The sequence below is a fragment of the Neomonachus schauinslandi genome, chromosome 4 (genome assembly GCF_002201575.2).
Source record: "Neomonachus schauinslandi chromosome 4, ASM220157v2, whole genome shotgun sequence".
NCBI lineage: Eukaryota > Metazoa > Chordata > Mammalia > Carnivora > Phocidae > Neomonachus > Neomonachus schauinslandi.
This window is the reverse complement of record NC_058406.1, coordinates 61,327,294-61,349,848: the sequence shown is the minus strand read 5'-3', so window position 1 is coordinate 61,349,848 and position 22,555 is coordinate 61,327,294. Positions and strand designations below refer to the sequence as shown.

At 37.0% G+C, this 22,555-nt stretch overlaps 1 protein-coding gene across 1 annotated transcript in view; it reads left to right on the top strand.

Annotated features, from left to right (window-relative positions):
- The first annotated feature begins 1,752 nt into the window (after positions 1 to 1,752).
- Positions 1,753 to 22,555, top strand: part of SLC44A5 (solute carrier family 44 member 5) — a 151,733-nt gene continuing 130,930 nt past the window's right edge. Inside the window, exons 1-2 of the mRNA XM_021678139.2 lie at positions 1,753 to 1,843; positions 2,078 to 2,126. Of these exons, the coding sequence (XP_021533814.2) occupies positions 1,753 to 1,843; positions 2,078 to 2,126 (140 nt within the window). The remainder of the gene's footprint in view (positions 1,844 to 2,077; positions 2,127 to 22,555) is intronic.

Below are 22,555 nucleotides of genomic sequence, written 5' to 3'. Positions count from 1 at the left end.
TGTAACCCTCTTATGATATCATGTTCGTCTTTGTATTATAGTAATTTTTGTACTTTTCTTATTTCTCTCCCTGCTCAGCAGCTCATTAGCTTATTGAAGACAGAGACTGTTTCAGTAAAGCTTGTATCCCCTGTAGTGCCTCTTTTAATGCAGAACACATAATAGGTGGTCAATAAATAGTTCCTGAATTGAACAGAATTCTGGTTTCATCCACCCAAAATGTTTCTCTTTTTCCTCTTGTTTTATTCTAATCTTTCATAAAACTCTCACTTCTCGAATGAAACCTTCTTGACTATTCTAGTCCTTGATGAAACCTACTTTCTTAGAACTCTTGTAACACTTAAGGCAGATAACCATACAATTTAGCTCTTGATTGTTTTATATGGTATATTCAGTGTTTATATGTTACAGCACAGGGCCTGGTAAATAAAGATTCTCAAGAAGTGTTTGTTGAATGAATCAAATGTTGATCTTGTCCCACCAGTTGCTAAGTCTCCAAGATAGGGGCCATGCCTTATATATCTTCTGTGCCCTTGGCACTCTCGGCATATCATAGGTGCTTTATGAATATTCACTGGCTGACTGGCTCTTAGATTTCTGTTCTGTGTGTGTCCTTACCTTTCTGTTATTTTGTCCTCAGCCTGTGATTACAGTGAAGAGGCCTCTGAGTCCTCAGAACTCAGGTCCCCATTTACAGGCAGAGTTAGGTTGCTGACACATGGGGGTTTTTTGCCAGTCCCTTTTGAAATGCCCTCTTTAATTTCAGGACTAGACCTTCTCACAGGGACAAATCGCTAGAGGAAGAGGTGGGAATGCTTAGGTTGGGGGAGAAGCATCGAGGGTTTGGATCACTGGTCAGATCACTGACCAGAAATGATTTTACAGAACTTAGTCCTGGGTCTGATTACACAGTACATGTCCTGGGGAAAAGGCCGTTCTGTGTGTACCTTGTCCTGTTTAAAAATTAAAAAAAAAAAAAAAGATGAGGAAACTGATAATAACTAGCATTGCTGAGAGACTATGGAAAAACAGGCATTCTCATTGTTTATAGGAATATAAACAAATGCAAGCTTTTTGAAGGGTAATTTGCCATTATATTTTAATTCTTAAGAACTGTCTACAGGTAGGTATTAAACTTTCAGAAATTTATTTTGAGGGAAACATTAAGGATGTGTGCAAAAATTTAACAAGAATATTCATCACAGCAATGTTTATAAAAGAAAAACTGAAAGAATCTGAAAGTTCAAAAGAGGACTGGTAAATTTAAATAACAGGCTTTCATACAATGAAATGTTTTCAGCCATTAAAAAATAAAGTTGTAGATACAAATTTATTGACATAGATATTCATGACATGCTATGAAAAGAAAGTTTATATAAAAATTTGTACAAGAAAAATATACACAAAAATAATCAAGAATGATAGCCATTCAAAGTTTAAATATTTTAAAAAGAGAAAAAAAACAGGGGTAATATATCATACTCATAATGCAATAATAAATGACATCTCCCCAGATGGCATGAAGCCTGCCAATAGGATCTTAAAAAATTCAGTTAAAAATAATACTTATATAATACAATAATGATTTGTATATACCATATAGCCAATGTAGCGGAGACCAACTAATATTTCAACTTCTTGAAGGAAAGCCTAATCTACTGAGAGAAAGGGGAGAACCAGATAAGCAGGCATCTCTATTATACCGTGCACCTCATGAACACTCAGCAATACTTGGTGATGGCAGGTGGTAGAATGGCTTTGCAGACCAGAAGGCCTCCAAGTTTTGCTAGCCTGGATGGAATCTATAATGTTGCCACACAGAACAGTGGGAGATATGTGTACGGTATGCATAGAATATGGTCCTTAACTCTTCCCAGTCTTGCTTCTTATTGGAGAGAGGGAAAAGATTGGCAGATGTAGCCAAGGCATAATGGATGTTTCTCTGGACCAAAGAATGAATTCAACATTGTACTGGGTAGTAACCAAGATGTAGATTTTTCTTTATTAATATCTTATATGTATTTATTTGCCATTTCATTGGCATATATGCTTAAAAAGTTCTTTGTTTTAAATGCAGGTTATCCAAGGACATTTGATCCTAATTTCAAGGGACCTGTTGCCAAGAGGTAAGCAATTTTTTTCTTGGAAATGTATTTTTTTAACAAACACAGAAAGCTTACTTTTGGTACCATTTTCTGGTCAGTGGAGAATTGTATCTTCTATGAAGGGGAAATGACTTATTTTTAGCCTAAATGTCACCTCATTTATATAGAGAAAATACAGAGAATAAATCTTTCCATGACTCATAAATATCCTCTTTTATTCAGCAAATGAAATGCCTTAAATTATTAGACCGAAGAGTTTGTATTTCTCAAAAAGAGAAGCCTAAAAATGCTTTACAAGATGTAACCACTTTGTAGAGAAGCAAACACATTTGAGTAGTTGTTTTATGCACCTGTTTACTCTGTGATTCACCACTGCAAATGCAGAGTTGCTATGCCAACTTCTTCCACACCAGGTATTTGTGCTACTCAGCTTCCAAAAGCAGAGAGCTTTCTTAGAGACAACAATTCACCATTGTATCGTGTAAGCTTTCAGATATTTTAGACTGCTCTAGGGAAATAGGTACTTGTCTCAACTGGTGCTTCTCTCTCAAAGTTGTGTGGCATTTAAACACTATCCAATAATTCACAGGCCTCTTTTATTATTATTTTTACCCTCTTTTCCAGGATTCCTGCTAATCAGAAAGGGATTTAAAGGGTAGAATAGGTAAAAATGAGGAGAAAATTATGCTGTTGGTAGCTGGGTTTTGCTTAGCTTTGACTTTGATTTCTGGCATTTGTTATAATAAACTGCTAGATGAAATAATGATCAGCATGCTTGTTTGCACTTGCCAACCATCAGCATGGACATTAGCATTTACTGTGCCTACAATATCCCGGCTTTAAACAAGTATGTGTTCAGTTTATTCTAATTCTGCAAAAAGCCAAGTTGTTTGTTTGGGGTTACTTATTCAAAGGGGTACCAATGCCTTCTTTAGATTAAGTCTGAAATCTCTCATTCTTTCCATGGTAACACCATGCATACATTCTGTTGTCCAGTATACAAACAGCCTCATTCAGTATGTGGGTTACTTTTACTGCACTTGCATTGATTTTACAGTAACTAATTTGTGAGAATCGAATCTAGCTTATTGGCCTTAAGGGACCTCAAGATATAACCCAGATTCAACAGTAGTAGTAGTTGTAGCAGTAATAGTAATAATAATAATGTGCTGCCACATTTGGATGGACAAAATACAGATTAAAGGTGTGCCTTTTCTAGCTATAGAGAAGAAAGCAGAGCTATGCCGGGCTGGCTTTAGGTGTGGGGAAGGAGTTGAGATCTGTCTTTAGTTATTTAGAGTTTAATGATGGAAGCAGGGAGTCCAGGTAAAGTCTAACCAACTGTGATAATCACTATGAGCAAAGTAATTTATTTTTACTGAGGGCCTTTTGTGATGTCTTAGGCACCACCGAAGCCTTCAAAGGTGCAATGGTCATTATGTGGGCATACCTCCCCCACTCTCTAATCCAAGAACAGGGAAAAGTATTGTTAAAACCACAGGGGCTTAACTATAGGAAGACACAGTTGACCCATTTGTAACTTTCCTATAATGCCCTTCCTGGGAAAATAATTGGAGTGTTTAATGAGCAAATGAGAAAGCCCAAATTCTTCACATTACCCCTAGCAGCAGGGCCAGCTTTAGTAATACCTTTTGCTTACAGGTATCACTTCCCTTCTGAGAGATCCAAATTATTGTCAGATATTCAGGCCAACCCTTTCAGCATTCTCTGCTTCTCAGTCGACCATGTTCTGTACACCTCTCTCAGTTCACAAGGATATCATTTGTACCTAGTAATCACCCAACTTTAGTTACTTCTAGGAGAGGTGAAGGAATGATGGTAGTGCCATAGGAGATATTAACTCAGTTTCTCATTTGTTCCCATCCACTAAGAATTGGACCTATGGGAACCAATGCCCCATAATATTGATCCCCCCCCAAAAGGATGATTTTGGTAGTTTAAGGTGTTTTTCCAATCCCTTTTGAAAAGTAGTTATCCAGTGCTCAGGCTTTGTCCCCTATACTCAACAGAGTTTTTTATAAGTTTTTTTTTTTTTAACATTGGATTGAGACTGTAAGCTTGGTAAAAATGAAATGGCAGTGAAAATGACTGCAAATAGAAAACAAAGAAATAAGGCTCTTTTGTAAGATGCTACATGAGAAATTCCTCTTGTAATTTAGAACTAAGAAAAAAATTTTCATTTAATGGAGAATTAGTATACTTTCTTCTGTTAGATAAGGAGAACTGTGTAATCCACTATATTTCTCCTTTCGTACTGAATTCTAGAAAGCCCACTGATAAATTTAATTTCAATGCCAGCAACTACATTAGTCTTTGAGTCAAGAATTTCTTTTCGGGAGTTTGAATTTCTATTTCTATTTTAATAACTGTTGCACCCAGGTGTTTTAAGTCATTTCATTTAAGATTTTTTTTTCCTGGAAAGAGGCAGCATATAGGTTGACAGGTAAATAGAAATAAAGGGCCTACATGTTCCATAATTGCCTTTTTTCCTTTATACACAAAACAGATGAAGGACAGAGGACTTATACTAATCAAATTGGTAGGTTTCACAGTGCTGAAAATAACTATTATTATGAAGGGTGAAAAATCTGTCTGAAATGTAATAAGATGCATTTATTTCTACTTGAAGCACTGGGAGGATGTGGCAAATCCACTGTCATGAAAGGGGTTCAAGAAGAGAAAGAAGCAGCATTCATTAAGGATGTGGTAGAGGGGATTCATTCACACAAAGGAGTTGGACTAAATGACCTCTAAGTCCTTTTCAACCATGAAATTTCACAACTGATTCAACTCTTAATGCCAAAGCACAGAAGGAAGAGTCCAGCTTATGGCCTAAGTGATACACATGGAAAGTACTGTACTGATGTCCTCTTGTGACTTCTAAAGTGCCATTATCAAGTAGACATCTCAAGTTACTGTGAGAATACAATGCTGTCTCTTAAATTTATGCAGTTATATTGGCTACTTGTTGAAATAATTGGTGTGCTTTTTTGTTATACCAATTATAACATCATTTATTTTTATTTCCTTCCATTTCCTTTCACATTTGGAGACTATCTAAAAGTTTTCAGAGGGAGTGCTATGGATATAGGCTTTTTATTTCAAACTATTTTGTAAGTCAAAATGGCTTGTAACTTCCTGTCTTCCCTCACATTCTCTCCAGTAGTGATTTATTCTCTAACACTCTCCTCACACTGATTTTGAGAAGGTTACCAATGATTTCCATCTTTCCAAGTGCAGCGGGTGGTGTCTTTTGCTTTAACTTCCCAGCAAAATTTGACAAAGGTGACCACTCTACTTTTTGAAACACTCTTTTCTCTTGGTTTCCTTGACCTTATACTCACCTGAAGATTCTTTTACCTCATTGATCTCTACTTTTCAGTTTCCTCAATCTTTACTTGATCTCCATATGTTGGGATGCCGCAGGACTTGGTCCTTGGCCGTCTACTCTTCTCCTTTTCTAGTCTATTTTCAGACTAAGCCAATAACTTTAAGTATTATCTGTATGTCAATGACTCCCAAGCTTGTATAGTTGCCAATGACTCTTCCATTGACCTCTGTATTTCCGGATTTAGCTGCCTACTTGACATGTCTCTTTGAATTCTCAATACTTACTCTCTCTTAATCTGGCCCAACTGAGCTCTTGATTCCTACTCTTTCCCCAAAGTTCTAAAACCTCCCCCTCAGTCTTCTCCATCTCAGAAAATGACACCAATATCCATTAGGTTACAGATCCTTGGTTTCTTATTTTTTTCTCATCTCCCACATTCACTCCATAGGAAGTCTTATTGGCTTTAGCTCCACAATATATCACCAAACCAACTGCTTCTCCATCTTTCCTGCTACCACCTTCATCCATGGCTCTATACATCCTGCCTGTACATTTGCACTGGACCCTAGAATCGTCTTCCTTCTTACCCTCCTGCTTTTCTTAAATCCATTATCCACACAAGACCCTGAGTGAACTTTCAAATCATAGATGAAATTACACAGCTCTTCTACTTATATATTTTCAATAGCTTCCCATAGCACTTTGATTAAAACTCAAACTTACTGGGCCTTACATGAGTGCCCTTTGTGTAATTCACTGACCTTATCTTCTACCACTCTTTTTCTCTTTATTCTCTCATTGTAGCTACACTTGCTTTCTTCCAAATTTTTGAACATTCTAAACTTACATCCATCTTGGAGACTTTGTATTTGTTATTCCTCTGCCTGAAATGTTTTGCCCCCAGACCTTTATATGGCTGGCTACCTCTTATCATCCTGCTCCTAACTGCCATTGCCTAAGAGGCCTTAATGACAACCCAGTCCCCCAGTCACTCTCTCTCTCCCTTTTTTTTAGTAGTTTCAACTTTCATTTAAATTCCAGTTAGTTAACATAGTCACTCTCTGCCACATCATTTAATTGTATTTACTTTATAATATTTATCACTACTGAAAAACTGCTTTAGTCATTTCTTTGCTTACATAATTAATGTCCTGTCTAGAGTATCAGGTCAATGAAAAGCAAGAACCTTGTCTCTTTTGTTCATCATTCTATCCCTGGGTTTAGAAAGTCCCTGACACCTATGTATTTGTTGGATGACTAAATGAACTATCACTCTAGCTTCAAAACTGAAGATGTGCTGGAAAGGATAGATGCTAGTTGGAATGAAGGCAGGGTTCCATTTAGAAGACTATTTCAGTAATCCAGTTGAGAAATGATTAAAACGTGGACTACGGCAGTGGCCCTGGGAGAGAAGTTTAAGTGGTAATGAAAAGGCAAAACCTTTAAGGCTTTTGGACGGACTGTATGTTGGGGATAGAAAAGAGAATTTAGCATGGCTGTGTCTGATATTCAGATGCATTGTGGTTATGATCACCAAATCAGGAAACACATGAGGAGAAGAAGGATGGTTACGAAGGGCAGAGAAAACCATAAATTTAGATTTTGAAATGTTGAGTTTGGGATTCCTGTGGCATATCCAGGTAGGGATATTTAGTAGAAAGTCAGAAATATACTTCTGAGGCTCTTGGAAATATTGATATATTTCTTTTAACTAAAAAAGTATGTAAATAAAGAGGAAAATTTGGAAGAATATTAAAGGGTAATAAAAAACTGTAAGGGGGTGACTGGGTGTCTCAGTTGGTTAAGCATCTGCCTTCGGCTCAGGTCATGATCTCAGGGTCCTGGGATCGAGCCCCACATTGGGCTCCCTGCTCGGTGGGGAGTCTGCTTCTCCCTCTGCCTCTGCCGCTTCCCCTGCTTGTCCTCCCTCTCTCTCAAATAAATAACATCTTAAAAAATAAAACATTAAAAAAATACTGTAAGTTTTCTGAGAAATACTCCTGATCATACCTAGAGTAAACTGCAGGTACTTTCTTTGCTGCTCTCAGAATACTCTGCGTACTTATAATACTGTATTGTAATTAGTTGTTTGCTTGGCTAATTCTTCAATTAAATCATGCGTTCTCCTAAGTAGTAACAGTTTTGGTCATGTCACACCCCTCCTCAAATTTCACCAGTGAGTTCCTACTGCGAAACATTAATTCCCATGCCTTAATATTAAATTCAAATCCCTACACAAATTTGTCTTACTGTATCTGCCTAAACTACTCTTCCTCCCCTTGGTTCTGTCTCTCTCTCTCTGGGGTTTCTAAACCCTTGAATGAAATTTCTGTTGAATCAAACCAGTCCTGTATACTTCTGCAGGGTCTGAAAATTTATTATGTCAGTGGCCTAGAATTACAACAACTCAGGGATGATGACTGGCACTAACAAATCTCACAAGAGACTGATGTATAAAACCAGAATACCAATGCAGTAATTTACATTAAGAAATTTAATTGCTGAGCAGACCTGGTGTTCATGTTGGCCTGACCAGCACATTGCTCCCTTTAGACAAACTACACGAGAAACCTAATTATTAAAAGGTTGCTTGATGAGTGTATAGTTCAAACACGGGAATTGCATGAGTAGAATGCCTAATGGCATCAGGTGCTGGCCGCCTACGGTGTCTATCAACGGAATTGGATCCTCACATGAGTTTGATTTGGTGCCCTAACCTGGAGAGTGCTTGAAGGGCAGATCTGTTTGATCATTATCTGCAATTCTCTTTAGATATGTTAATAAAGTCAATAAGTTTAAAATCAGGCTTGTTGGACTGGGAGGCTTATAGTATCATTGAAGTGACTATGTACATCTCTGCTTTAATTATGTGTTGATTTCTTAGTTTAACTCTCAGAAAGCAGCATTATTTTCTATTCTCTCAAGTTTTGGGGAAGCACCTTACTGTTACATAAAGTGGTAGTCTTCCTTGCTTAATGGCCCTGCACAGGATCCACCCCTTCTGACTCCAGTCTCAGAGTATCTTCCTCCACTGAAATCCTGCAGCTTTTGCTGTGAATGATATTCAGTACATTCTACTTGTGATTGCTTTTTAACTTGTACTCATGTATTATTTTGTCATCTGTCTTATAATTCTCTTGAAGCACAGAGATCTGCATTCAGTATATATGTGAATAATGATGAGGGCTGGCTTTTTCCCCCCCCCTCAATATACCATTAGCTAGAGCATCTACTCCTTGGATAGCATTCTGTTTATAAAGAATGGGGTTATTTCTTTCATAGCTGTGCTTATAAATGTTAATATTCGTTTAATCTGCATCTTTCAGGTGAGCTTTCCCATTGAAAAATAAATAAAATAAACAAATTCCATCTCCATGTCCTGAGAAGATAATATATGACCTTTATCGTAGAGTGCCAATTGTAGCAATTTGGACTTTATTTTCTCAGACTTGGACCACAGGTCAAGCAAATGGTCATAACATTTTAATGGCTTTGCTCTAACATAAAATGAATGAGATAAACAGAATAAACAACTTTTTACACTTGGACCTATAAATCTTTGACCTGCCTTGACATAGCATACTTGGATCTGCACTACATAGAGTGTCATGCCCTCTGTGGACACTTCATGAGAACTAATTGAATTGAAAATTGGTATGTATTACATAAGCCCTAGTAATGCAAATAGCTCAGAGAACTCTGATGTTATTTTCCTATTAGCCGAGAGTTGCATTTAGGAATTTGAGCACCCATATCACACCAATGTCATTTGAAAATGATATAGAATTTGGATAGCTTCCCAGCAAGAGCTTTAAATATGACTTTAAGTCCTAGAGTTCAAACCTGTAAGTAAGGCTTTACTCATATATGGTGACTGTTTTGCCTCAAATACAATAGTGAGTGCTATGGCCATTATTCAGCCTCTTGTGAAGTTCACCCTTGTGTTTATCCATGGGTTCAATGTCACTCTGCTTCCTCCCCAGCCTTGCTTTCCTTTAGTCATTGAACAAATATTTATAATACACGTAACTCTGTGATAAGAATTATGCTAGTGGGTGATAATACAAAGATAGGATGTCCTTGTCCTCAGGAATTAGATAATAGAAGAAACAGACAACTGAAAAAACTTTATGGTTCAATGTAGAAAGTACAAGCAGTGGAAGAGAACAAAGGACCTCTTAGCTGTGGATGTCTTATGTGGCTGCTATTCCAAAGATTAGTATTCATTTATTTTCATTCAACAAATATTTATTGGTCATCTGTTATTTGCCCAATATCCTCTAGGCATTAAAGATATAGTGATGAGCAAGATAGACAAGGCACCTGTTTTTTTGGAAGAGGGAAGAGATAGGGCAGACAACATCTGAGAAATGAACATGACAGTATCACAAAGTGGAAACTATGAGGAAGAAAACAAAACAGTATGATGTGATAATGCATAGCTGAGGATGGGGTTGGGCTCTAATTTAGACTTTGTGGCCACAGTAGACCTCTTTATAGAGCTGACAATTGAAATGCGACCTGAATTGCAAGGAGGAACTAGCCATACAAAGATTGAGGACATGGCACTTCAGACAGAGGAATAGCAAAACATAAAGTCTTTAAAGAGGGAATAAGCTTAGTATGTTCAAAGAGCAGAATGAAGGCTGGTGTGAGTACAGTATGATGGAAAGGGGTGGGGTTGGGGATGGAAAGGGGATGGGGTTTTTTTTAGTTATAATGGAGAAGGAAAAGAGAAGAGGTATATGTAGATTCCAGATCATGCATTAGTCTTTTCTTTCATTCATAACTCTTATCTGTTATGCACGTGGGCATACAGAAATTAATAAGACATAGACTATGCCCTCAATAAACTTAAAATTTAAACTACTAACTTTAATATAAAAAATACTGACTTGATACACAGAGATACAGGCATAATTCAGGAGGATAGAGTAAAATGAATGAAATGAATAATTATTCCCAATTGGAAGGATGAAAAAAGGTTTTTTGAAGGTATCATTTGAGCTGGACCTTGGAAGAGGAGAATGATTTTAATAGAGATTGAAGAACAGAATCAGACTCATGGAGGCCTATGTTGCAGATTGGGTTATCCAGAAGCAGATGGTGAGCTGGAATTTGGGGTGCAAGCTCTTTATTAGAAATCAACACCAGTGAAAAGAAGGGGAAGAAGGTGGGATTGCACAGAGAGAGATGTCAGCTGCTACCACAAAGCTTCAACCCACCCAGCAGGGAGCTCTGGAGTACATACTATCCCTCCCAGGAGTCTGGAGTAACTCTGAAATGGCTACATCTTAATGAGCCCACTTGGCTCAGTCCCTGGGGTTTGTCAGCTGTCCTTGGAGGGCATAACCTGGTGTGAAGTGGCTGAGGCAGACTGTGAAGATCCTGGCACATACAGGCTGTTGATGACCACACTTGCCCCAACCAGGCAGTAAGTCCTTCTTGAAGGGAACCCGGGTGGTGCATCTACAGGGGGACCACAGAATGTGAGTGCATGGTATGTTCCATGGTGTTCCAGAGGGACTGGAACAGAGACTCGGGCAAAACCCACCTTGGGAATGAAACTGAGCAGCTTGTTTGGGATTATAGAGAAGTTTAAAGGGCATGATGAGGATTTAGGACTCTTTTTCCTTTGGGGATTTGTTAAGGGAGTTATGTAGGACTATGTGATCATGTAATGCTCTGCTTTTGGGAGAGAACCCCACGTAGTGAAGCTAGGGCAGCAGCACCAATCAGAAGTAAGAGTTGCCATAGAATATGGCTGCTTAATGAATTTTTGTGTGGGGGGAGGGAGAGAGACTATGCATTGTGTCCGTTTTCATCTGGTCTCTTATTCTTGGATAATAGTATCCTTAATGTTTCATTCACCACAGACATTTGACTCTTCACCTTTACTATGATGACAACTAAAATATTTCTCATAGACCCATAGCTTCTTTTCTTGGAGAAGCTAATGCTTGTTTTTATTACTATACACCTGTATACCATACACCATATTACCATATACCTGTGTCAGAAGAGTTTATTACCACATACTCTTCAAATATCGTTATATTCAGGCTGTTTTGCTACTGAATGGATTTTTCATTTGCTCTCAACCATTATAATACTTTAAGTTTGAATTCTTTTGGCAGGACAATGGGGAGAAAAACTATTTTTCTGTTTAAAAATTGGAAGTACTTCGTGTCCATTTGGAGCAGGAGACCCATGAGTGGGCACAATGGGGAAGCCAGAAGGGGTGAAGCAGCTTCCAAGGGGTTGGGCCCAGGGGTGTGGCCCTCACTCTGTAACTGGGCTGGATAATGTGAAATGAAGCCTCTGGAGGCAATCCTAGTAACAGCAACTCGTTATGGAATTTCTAAATCATTCAGACACCAGCAGTGTGGAGCCAGGTTACTAAGTCTTAATAGAACCACAGAAAACCCAGGAGTAGAAAGAGCATTATCAGGAGGCAGAAAGGCAAAGCCTAGTAGAATTCTCGCCACTCACTAGCAGGTGACCTTAATTGCTTTTCTTAATGTAATGACTATGCAACTGTTTGATATGAAGGTTATTTTCCAGTTAAATCTGTGAGGAAAAATTAGTGAAGAAGTATATCAAACTTTATCTAGGTATTGGTATTTAATTTAAATCTTTCCCAAATTGTGCTTTAGTTTTTTTTAGATGATTATTTTGCTTGGTCGGTTAAGTAAGGAATTATTAAATAAATAGTGTATGCAAATGTCAGTAAAGCGTTACTTGAAATGCCTTTCTATTTTGGTAATGAAACCATCAGTCAGGCATGACCCTTCACTTGATATGAGCTTGTCCAAATCCTATATATAGCCTCTTAGAGAAAAAAACAAAACAAAACAACAACAGCTTTTCATTGCTGGCGTTATAAACCCAAATGGACAAAGTGACAACAAACCTCACAACTGTGTATTTTAACAGTCAGGACATGATAAAATTAGACTAAAACTTCCCAACACATGTCATATTGTCATTTTGATTTAAGTTACTTGTTAAAAATTTATCCAAATTCTTAATTGCAGGAAACAAACTGAGGGTTGCTGGAGTGGGGGGTGGGGTGGGAGGGATGGGGTGCCTGGGTGATAGACACTGGGGAGGGTATGTGCTCTGGTAAGCGCTGTGAATTGTGCAAGACTTTTGAATCTCAGATCTGTACCTCTGAAACAAATAATGCAATATATGTTAAGAAAAAAAAAGAAGAAGAAGGTAGCGGGAGGGGAAGATGAAGCGGGGGAAATCGGAGGGGTAGACGAACCATGAGAGACGATGGACTCTGAAAAACAAACTGAGGGTTCTAGAGGGGAGGGGGGTGGGAGGATGGGTTAACCTGGTGGTGGGTATTGAGGAGGGCACGTTCTGCATGGAGCACTGGGTGTTATGCACAAACAATGAATCATGGAACACTTCATCAAAAACTAATGATGTAATGTATGGGGATTAACATAAGAATAAAAAAATAAAAAAAAAAAGAAATAAAGCTGCTGTGACCATTTATAAAGAAAAAAAAAATTTATCCAAGATGTCATTGTGTTTCATGATTTACAAGTATAGATATCACTTTATGTGCTCTAGACTTTTGAATTCAGATCATTATGCATTTATTTCAAGCTGGAAGTCTCCTATTTACTTGGTGAAATGTCTTCAAGAATTAATTCCTTCACATTGGTAAAGGCGTGGCCCTGTAAAATATTATTTATCTTATGTTTCTTGGTAATTTGTCATGTATTCTTCAGAGGATGCTTTCTTTCAGAAATGTAAAAAAAAAAAGGCTCAATGCTGAAAATTGAAAGAAAAGTATTGTTTGCTCAAAATTTAAAGTAAAAAAATTTACACTAGAGTTGATGGTCTCTATGTGCCTTATTCTTAATGTTTCCCTCCTAAAAACATTCCATTATAATGTGCATTTACATTTTATACGTCCCCCTTGTGCCCTGCAATAAGTATAGAAGAAGTGTAGAAAGTACTGTTAGTTTATATTTGTGCATTTGATATCACAACTTGTTTTTTCAGATTCAGGAAACCAAAGTTACGACCACATAAGCCACCTTCTCCATATGCATTATCCATAATTTAATTTTGTTCAATAAAAGAGGGAATGAAACTACATCTCTTCCTTTCTGGAAGAGGTTTGATTTCCCATCCCACTGCCATCACCTTCCTCCCTAAAACTCTGGCTTTAATATGTGTGCATAATATTTGTGCTGAATTTATGAATTTATTTAATATTCTTGGTTCCCTAAACTATGTATTATAGTTTTGGTGTACTGTTTATTCTGTGATCTGTTTGGATTAGTAGACCATGTCTACTTCCCTAACCTGATAGGCCATCTGTATCATTTATAGTTCCCCGGGGGAGTTAAAACTCACACACATAAACTTTAGCAAGTTGTTAAGTGCTAAACCATGATGATGATTGTAAGGGCAATAGAATTTCCAGTTATAGAAGAAAGACCTCAGTCAAGTGATAAAGATCAGATTTTTTTTTTAAGATTTTATTTATTTATTTGAGAGAGAGAGAATGAGAGAGAGCACATGAGAGAGGGGAGGGTCAGAGGGAGAAGCAGACTCCCTGCCGAGCAGGAGCCCGATGCGGGACTCGATCCAGGGACTCCAGGATCATGACCTGAGCTGAAGGCAGTCGCTTAACCAACTGAGCCACCCAGGCGCCCGAGATCAGATTTAATATACAAGAGAACTTTTGAACTGAGCCTGGAAAGATGGGTTGGATGAGTATTTTGCAAAGAAAAGGACAAAGTATTCCAAGTTTAAAAAAAAAAATCTATAAAGGCAAAAAGTCTTGATTCAGTATTTGGAATACTATCCTAAACATAGGGCTTCATCTCTTATAGATATCCTGAAGGCCAGTTTGCATTAGGAGCGCAGCCCAACTATTGAAACTTATTTGACTTGTACCCTCTTTGAACTGGCCCAGTTTTTTCATTGGATTGGTCATATTGACTAATTGTCTTGGTATTGAGTAGATACAATCTCCGCATCTTTAACAAGGAGCATGGTATTGTCTCTTAATATCTCTAACTTTCGTTGCCTGAGTGTACTAAAATGTGAGGAGCCCTTTAGCTACAATCTTATGGTTTGTGAGTTCAATTTTAATTCCCTTAAAAATCAGAAGCTGGTATGACCCATGCTGAATTGTTTTACACCCCTGGGAATATGCAGAGTAAAATAAGAATTTCTTAGTTGGAACAGCCATAGAAAGTGTTTTGTTTTAAGGAATTGTTCATTTATTTAAGTAGGTAATACACGTAGGTAAACATTTCAAACAGTACGGAAAAGACATCGAGTCCCTAGCACCTCAGAATCCTGCCTCAGAGACAACAAATACTATCAATGACTTGTGTAGCCTTTCAAATAAACGTATGCATGTAAAATTTTGTATATACTTGTATGTATATACATATATATCTTATATATCCCTTTCTTTATGTAAAAAATAATAGCACAGCATAATAGCTTTTTCTACTGTTTATTTTTTCTCTACTGTATTTAAGCTAACACTACATCTGGGAGATCAATTCATTAGTACATACAGAGACGTCATAGGAGTTTGAAGAGAGGTCTTGAAGGAAATGTATTAGATTCTTAAAACTTTATTATTATCCATACAATTTGAAGAAATAATGTCCTCAATATTCTTCTTTGTCTTCTACTTATATATAAAGGTCAAATCCACATGTTTCTTGTGTAACTCTTAGCCCTAGTTACTCCCTGGCAGAATCAATTGCTCTTTTGTCTGTGTTCTCTAAATATTTTATACATTATACATACTCCACTTATGACCCTGATCATACTGAGGGTCTTTTGTTTGCTTTTTTATCTGTTTTTATCCATGAATAGATTGTGAGTTCCTTGAAGCTTTTCTTTTCTCTCTGGATCCTTATTCCCCAGTATAGAGTCTGGTACATAATAGGTGCTCAGTACATGTTTGCCTGATTTTTAAAAAGTGTGAGGCCCTTAACCTTCAGTGTTCATAGATTCCATATTTTTGTTTCCTTGTTGTTATCCTTTGGCATTTGATTTGAAATACTTATTTCCCAATAATAACTACTCTTTTTTGTTTGTTTGTTGGCTATGGAGCAGGAAAAGAATTATGGGTGAAAAATAAAGAAATCACCTGCAAATATTTATACAATGCGTCTTTTATAAACTTTTATGAGAAAAATAGATGATCCTCCCATTTTGTGTTACAAATTGCTAGGAAAGGCTGATGTGGCTAAAATAAATATACACCCTCCAGCTTGGAGTAATTACCCATAGATGTGTTTGCGTGTATGCACTTCTTGAACCTACTCTGTGATGTATGTACACATTTGTGTAATGCTCACAAAGATGCTTCATGTCGTTACTTTGAAAATCTTCATGTTTGGCTTAGTCAAGCAAAAACTGCTTTAATAGCATCTTAGATTTTGTTGCCATGCTGTAAGAGTACAGAACTGTATTTTCATTCATGTAGCACTATGCTCCACTCATTTATATCATCCTCCTTTGCTTGCAATATTTAATAGAACTTTTGATGTAAATGCAAATAGTTGAAAGAATTATTTTGTATTTGTTCATATTACAGAGCTTATGGGTCTGGTCTAGCTATCCTTACTCAGAGCATGAGCATTATTCTTCACATTGCTTTGAAGATCATTTAAGACTCATCTTTAAACTGCCTCATTATGTCTTTCAGAAATACAGTTCTCATATAACAACTAATCAGGAAATTCAAAGTATTTGAAGTATGTTAAGAAAAACAGATGTTTTCTATTTAAAGTACTGCAGATGATTGTTATTTCTTTTTCTAGTCAAAAGACGTTCATATCCACTAAATAAATGTATTGTCTTTAAGTGTGTATCCTTCTGTGTCACAGTGGTGAGAAGTCTTCACTGCTAGAGTTACAAATGAAACTGTTCTGCTAATGTTCTGCTTAACTATTCATTTTGCACAGTAGGGAAGCTTGGGTTAGGAAAACATCAGTAAATTTCATGCTTCTTAGACTGACATGAGAAATAGACAATGCTAATGGCAGTTGTTGGCTGGTTGCTTTGAAATACTAGCATGCTGAATGATTCAATAGCCATTTTTTTTTACCCCAAATGAACTTAGCTGATTTAAAAAAAAAAAAAGATTTTATTTATTTATTTATTTAGAGAGAGCGAGCGGGAGTGGGGAAAGTGGCAGGCATGTGAGCCAGGGGAGGAGCAGAGGGAGAGGGAGAGAGGGAATCCCAAGCAGGCTCCCCGCAGAGTGTGGAGCCCAAAGGGGGGCTCCATCTCACGACCCTGAGATAATGACCTGAGCTGCAATCAAGAGTCAGATGCTTAACCAACTGAGCCACCCAGACGCCCCTAAACTTAGCTGATTTTGTGGAAAGACTAAATCTTACAGATAAACATAGATGCTAATATGTTAAGCAAGAGAGTACGAACAGGAAGAATTAGCCAAACATTTTTAATTATCCATTGACTTCAACTATAGAATTTAAAAGATGTAGTATCATTTAATACTTTTGTTGAAACAGAATCATTATTATCTATTTACTTTTAAAACAACTTGAGAGTTTATTTGGTTCAGCATTCTGTTTGGGGAAACAAAAGCCTGGAGATATGGAAAGGCTTAATTTACCAAGGTTACCTAACGACTTGATGGCAAAGGTGGGGTTTGATTCCAGGTCTCCAGGTTATGAGTCTAGATAGAGTTCTTTCCTCTGTATTTCTCTGAAATCGTTTTTTCGGTAAGTCTGTCACTTTTCATTTCCTGGCAGCCTTTTGTTTGTTTTTCTTTTTTGGTGAGTGGAAAAGCAAGCTGAGAATGAGAGGAAAACTGTATTTATGCAATGGATGGGGGAAGAGGAAGGAATTTAAACTGGGTGGCGGAGGGGAGGATCTTTTGGAGAACAAACATGCCCACTGGGGAATATTTTCATGTTTCTGACATATGGCATACAGTGTGTGTCCTCTTATCCGCCCCACCATGGCCTCTTCAGCAAACTTCTATTCCTCAACTTCTTGGAGAGCTGGATCCATTTTGATGGATGTGATTAAAATGCTGAGGATACCCTCGGGGTGGATGGGGTCAAGAGCCCAGCTTGTCACTTGGAGGACTGCCTTACATATTTATTTGTGGGATTATTTGACTAGGTCTCTTTTTCTAAAACTATGAGCACTACAAGAGTGACAAGAGTGAGCCATGGGTCTGCCTGTTCACTTTTGTATCTTCAATACCAAGTACATTGCCTGGCATAGAGTGCGCAATAAGTTTGTTGGAATGTGTTAGAACTCAAATATAAGGTGATTCCTTCTTCACGATGGCTGTGTATCAGACACTTGATCCCCAGGACAGTTTAATCTCAGGACAACTCCACAAGGTTTTTATTTCTAACTACCATTTACAGATTAGGAGCAGAGACTTAGGGAAAGAGCAAGTCACTATCCAATGGCACACAACTCATTAGTGGCAAAGCTGGTATATCGAAAAAGTGGTAGGGCTCTCTGGCATCCAAAGTCAGTCTTTCATCATGCTCCTCTAAATAGTCTTGGTCTTCAAAATCCTACTGACAGGGCCCTAATAAAAACAGGAAATAGTCCCGCATCGGGCTCCCTGCTCGGCAGGGAGTCTGCTTCTCCCTCTCCCACTCCCCGTTTGTGTTCCCTCTCTCGCTGTGTCTTTCTCTGTCAAATAAATAAATAAAATCTTTAAAAAAAAAAAAAAAAAAAAAAACAGGAAATATGGATCAAGACCTCACTAGGAGTTAAAAGATTCTATTGCTTTTCAAAAAACTATAAAGAAGACTGCAACTCAACCTAACAGACTTTCTGTACTGCCCAGTAAGGAGAATTTTTTTTTCTGCAACAGCCGCAGTTTACTTCAGAGGGGAGCTCATGGCTGCAACCTATTATGCTTTATTGAAGCAATTAATCAGACTTGGAAGATGGTTCTAAATCCAGACTTTCCTCAAAAATATCCCAAATTTCTAATTTTTCCTTGCTGCTGAATGCTTCTGGAGTCCTAAGAATAGCTCCCAATTACTGAGTGATTTCTCAGTTACTTTATTTAGAAGAATTAAGTAATATTTGGGGAGTACACACTAGCGAGTACCAGAGAGATACTTTGGGATTGCTCTAGAGATCACCTGATGAAATGAGATTTTGAAAAGAGAGTGGACGAGTAATATAGATTTATTACTTCTGGTCATAAGAAATATTGGATGTTATTGTAAAAACACTCTCTTAAAATCAATTTTTAAAGTAGTACAGTAAGTAGTTGTATTGTGGAGACCACAAATGGGAAATCTGGAATTAAATTTCCTGTGGAAGTATCACCAATAGATTGAAAAACTGTATCTCAGACATCTTAGAGGTGAAGGTGTTGTGTGGTCTGGGCAACTAGACCGTACGACTAAGAAATCCAGTGATGGCAAAGAAGTGGATGTTAAAGATGAGTCAAATAATTTTTTGGTGACATTTAAAAAGAAAAACTCATGAATACGATGTTAATATATCATTTATATTTATTTAATGTATGATTTTACATCTGCATGTGTAAATAAACTTTTAAATCAAATTACATAAGTGGATCTTTAATTATTTTATCTACCTCATTATATTTTGATGAATCCTTCCCCCTGTTTTTATTACTTATTTCTTTATTATTATTTTTAAAAAGATTTTATTTATTTATGAGAGAGAACGCAATGGGAGGAGCAGAGAGAGAGGGACAAGCAGGTTCCGTGCTGAGCCCGGATCCTGACGTGGGGCTCGATCTCATGACCCTGAGATCATGACCTGAGTTGAAACCAAGAGTCAGAGGTTTAACTGACTAAGCCACCCAGGCACCCCCACCCCTCCCCGTTTTTAATCTTCTCACTGGGAAGATGGAACTTGTCATACTTGTAATACTATATAACTTGTATATAACATATATATATAATATATATGTATATTATATAACATACTATATAATACTATATAACTTGTAATATTAGTTATATAGTATTGTTTGGCTCTGGCTTTTTCCCTTCAAATAATCCAATTATCAAATTAGTATTTGTAGAAAGATAGGATTTGTTAGTTCTTAAGATGATGAAATAGAAAACAGTAAACTTTTTGAGAATGGAGCGTGTGTATTCACTAGAGACAAAATACCAATAAATAAAGACAAATGACCTTTTTTTATTAAAACCGAGATATCTGTAATTACATATAGATAGAAATTTCTGAGAAATTAATGCTTTTACTGATGTCATAAAGATATAAATAAACATCTTATTATAATATGATACTAAATTCCAATTTGCATTTTCTCCTATATATTTATGATAGAAAACTCATATTTCTTTGCTTTTTGCCTTTGGTAGCAATACAACAATGACAAATAAGCATACTCACTTAGAATCCCAGCCTGATTTTCTGAAACAAGGTCATGTATCACTAGCTTATTTGTGCTGCCCCAACCTTTTACCAGAAGGCTCTTAAGGGATTTGTGAATTAAATCTCCAAGTGCATTTGAAAAGCTTGCTTGGTAATTGGACAGAAAGAGAACCTTAAGAACAAGGTCACCTAACCAAAACCATTATTTAGGTCACATACCTCTCTAATATTAAACAGTTAGGAAGACACATATAATTAAATGATCCGTACTATTTAATGAATATCTATTTGTCATTCAAAATATTGCTCCCATTAGGGAAAGGTGGCAACTATTAATATTCAGCCCTTTAGGCTATAACTTAAAAATGAATTTATATCCTTAGGCATATAGAATGGATTTAACCTCCCTCGACTTACAAGAAAAGCTATGTACATTTTCGTGGTTTTTTCTTGGGCTATGTTAAGTCCCTTAGAGCACAGAAGGTTGGTATTTCTTTCCATAAAAATTAATGTCATGTTGTATTCAGTCTCTAAAGACTTTTCACATAATTTTGGTATTTGCTACAAGGCAGATGGATTATAAAATCATGCTTTTAAAATATCTTTCATTTATAGGTTTTGTGTGAAGAATTCCCTCGTCTTTTACTCTTCCTTTTTCTTCCTACGAATTTTTTTGATTGCTCTTAGGGTTTGTTTCTTTTCCTGGTAAGATATAGCTTGATAGCATTTTCTATTACTGTTTTCAAAGATATATTTCTTTTTGAGGCTGCTGGTAGGTAACTTTTACTAAATTTAAGTATAAGCTTTTATGTAAACCCTATTCTACTTGAGACTTACGTGCCATATATTCTTGACTTTCCAGCATATTTGAATTATAAATAATTAACTTTCATTTTCTGTTTATAAGTATTTATCTTTTCTTTATGCTAAAAGGGGCTAAAATCTTTGAAAAGGATCAGAGTAAAAATGAGGCAGGGAAGGAGACTTGTAAAGTGAAGGATAACAGGTTTTCCAACTCAGGTGCAAAAGCCAAGCATTTAACAAACTTACTGTGACAATGAAGTGAGAGAACTTTACAGTGTATTCTAAATTTAAGTCATTTATTTCATCATTTGTTTCCTTTATTGAAGTGTATCTTCTTTCCTTGTCTAGGATATATTATTATGTTAGCTATACTATTTTGGAAGCTTTTGGCTGAGCTTCTTATAATATGTAATCATTTTACGTTCTGTTCTGTTCCCAATGATCCATGCTAACCTAAGAAAGCTAAGACATGCATGACCCAAGACAGTCCTAACTGAACCTGTTAGTAGAGTTGAACAGACACACTTTGTCTCTCCTTGCAGAAGGATGATAGCAGGGAGGCAGAAATGCACTGGTAGGCTTACTTCTTTGGAGGTCTACAGAATAAAGTTCTGGAGAATGAAGGGCAGATCTTGGCTCTTGGACCTAAGATCCTTTTCCTTTACTGCTTTTAGAAGAATTGGTAATGACTTAAATAAACCAATACTAAAAATATTTTAATAGAGCTAAGAATTTTTTTCGTCTTTTAGTATTACCTCTGAGAAAGAGTAGATTGAGAGGTGTTATTGAGGTCCATGCTGCATGAAAACCAAACTAAAGCTGCTTTATAAAAAATTCCAAAAAAATCTATGAGCCAGCAATTATGTTTATACATTTTTCTATCATCTGAATTGATATGGCACGTAGGACAAATGCTATTTCTTGTCTGCTGCTCATATGTTCGGAAAGGATGTATTTGCCTGGGGTTTCAGGGTGGAGAGGGAAGGAGAGATTATATTTCTCTTCTGTACAAATATTAATGTATCCCAAAGCACACAGAAGTCTCTACAGAATCATTTGGAGCTAACTAAAAATCAACATAATGCACTGTTTACCAGCCTAGCATCTAAATGTCAGCCTGGCTAGAATTTTGTGGGGCCTTCTTATTTGATAGTCTCGATGTGCTTTTGTTCACTAAGCACACATCTCTGAAGATTTGCAGATCCAGAAAGGCCTTGGAAATATGGAATAGGGAGATGTGTGTTGGATGTGAGATTTGGACTGGATATTTGGAATGAAGAATACTAGATTAGCTTTGAATACTGGCTCTGAAGAATAGGAAGCAGGCTTTGCCCTTCACTTTATTCTGGTGCTCACCTCTCCATGTAAGCCAGCTGCCAAGAATACCAAGGAGACCCTGTAACAGGGGAAGCCACAAAGGCTGATGCTGGCCAGAAGCTCTGGACCAAAAATGAAGCTTAGAGTAGAATATTAAAGAATCAGCCAAGGATGATGCTTCTGCACCAAAAGCCGGAAGACAACGTGGATTAACCTGACATTTGTATCTGGCATTCTTTTGTCCCTTCTGAAGTTTTATGTATCCTAAGATTCAAGGACGTGAAGCCTCAAGTCAGTATATGAAACGCATATGTACATGTTATAAAACTCCACTTTATATAACTTATTTACCTGTGCTTTTGGATAACACAGACAAGATCATTTGCTTAAAATGAAATATATACTCACAAAAGTCAGATGTTTAAACATTACTTTTACTTTTGGTCTCTATGGAAATTTAAATGATCTCCTTCAACTCTATTTTTAGAGAGGGGTTTTAATGTATTAAAAAAATAGAGGGCAGACCCAATCTGGAATAGGTTCTACATGGACACCACACTATAGGAAATGCTGCCTGATGTTATGGACT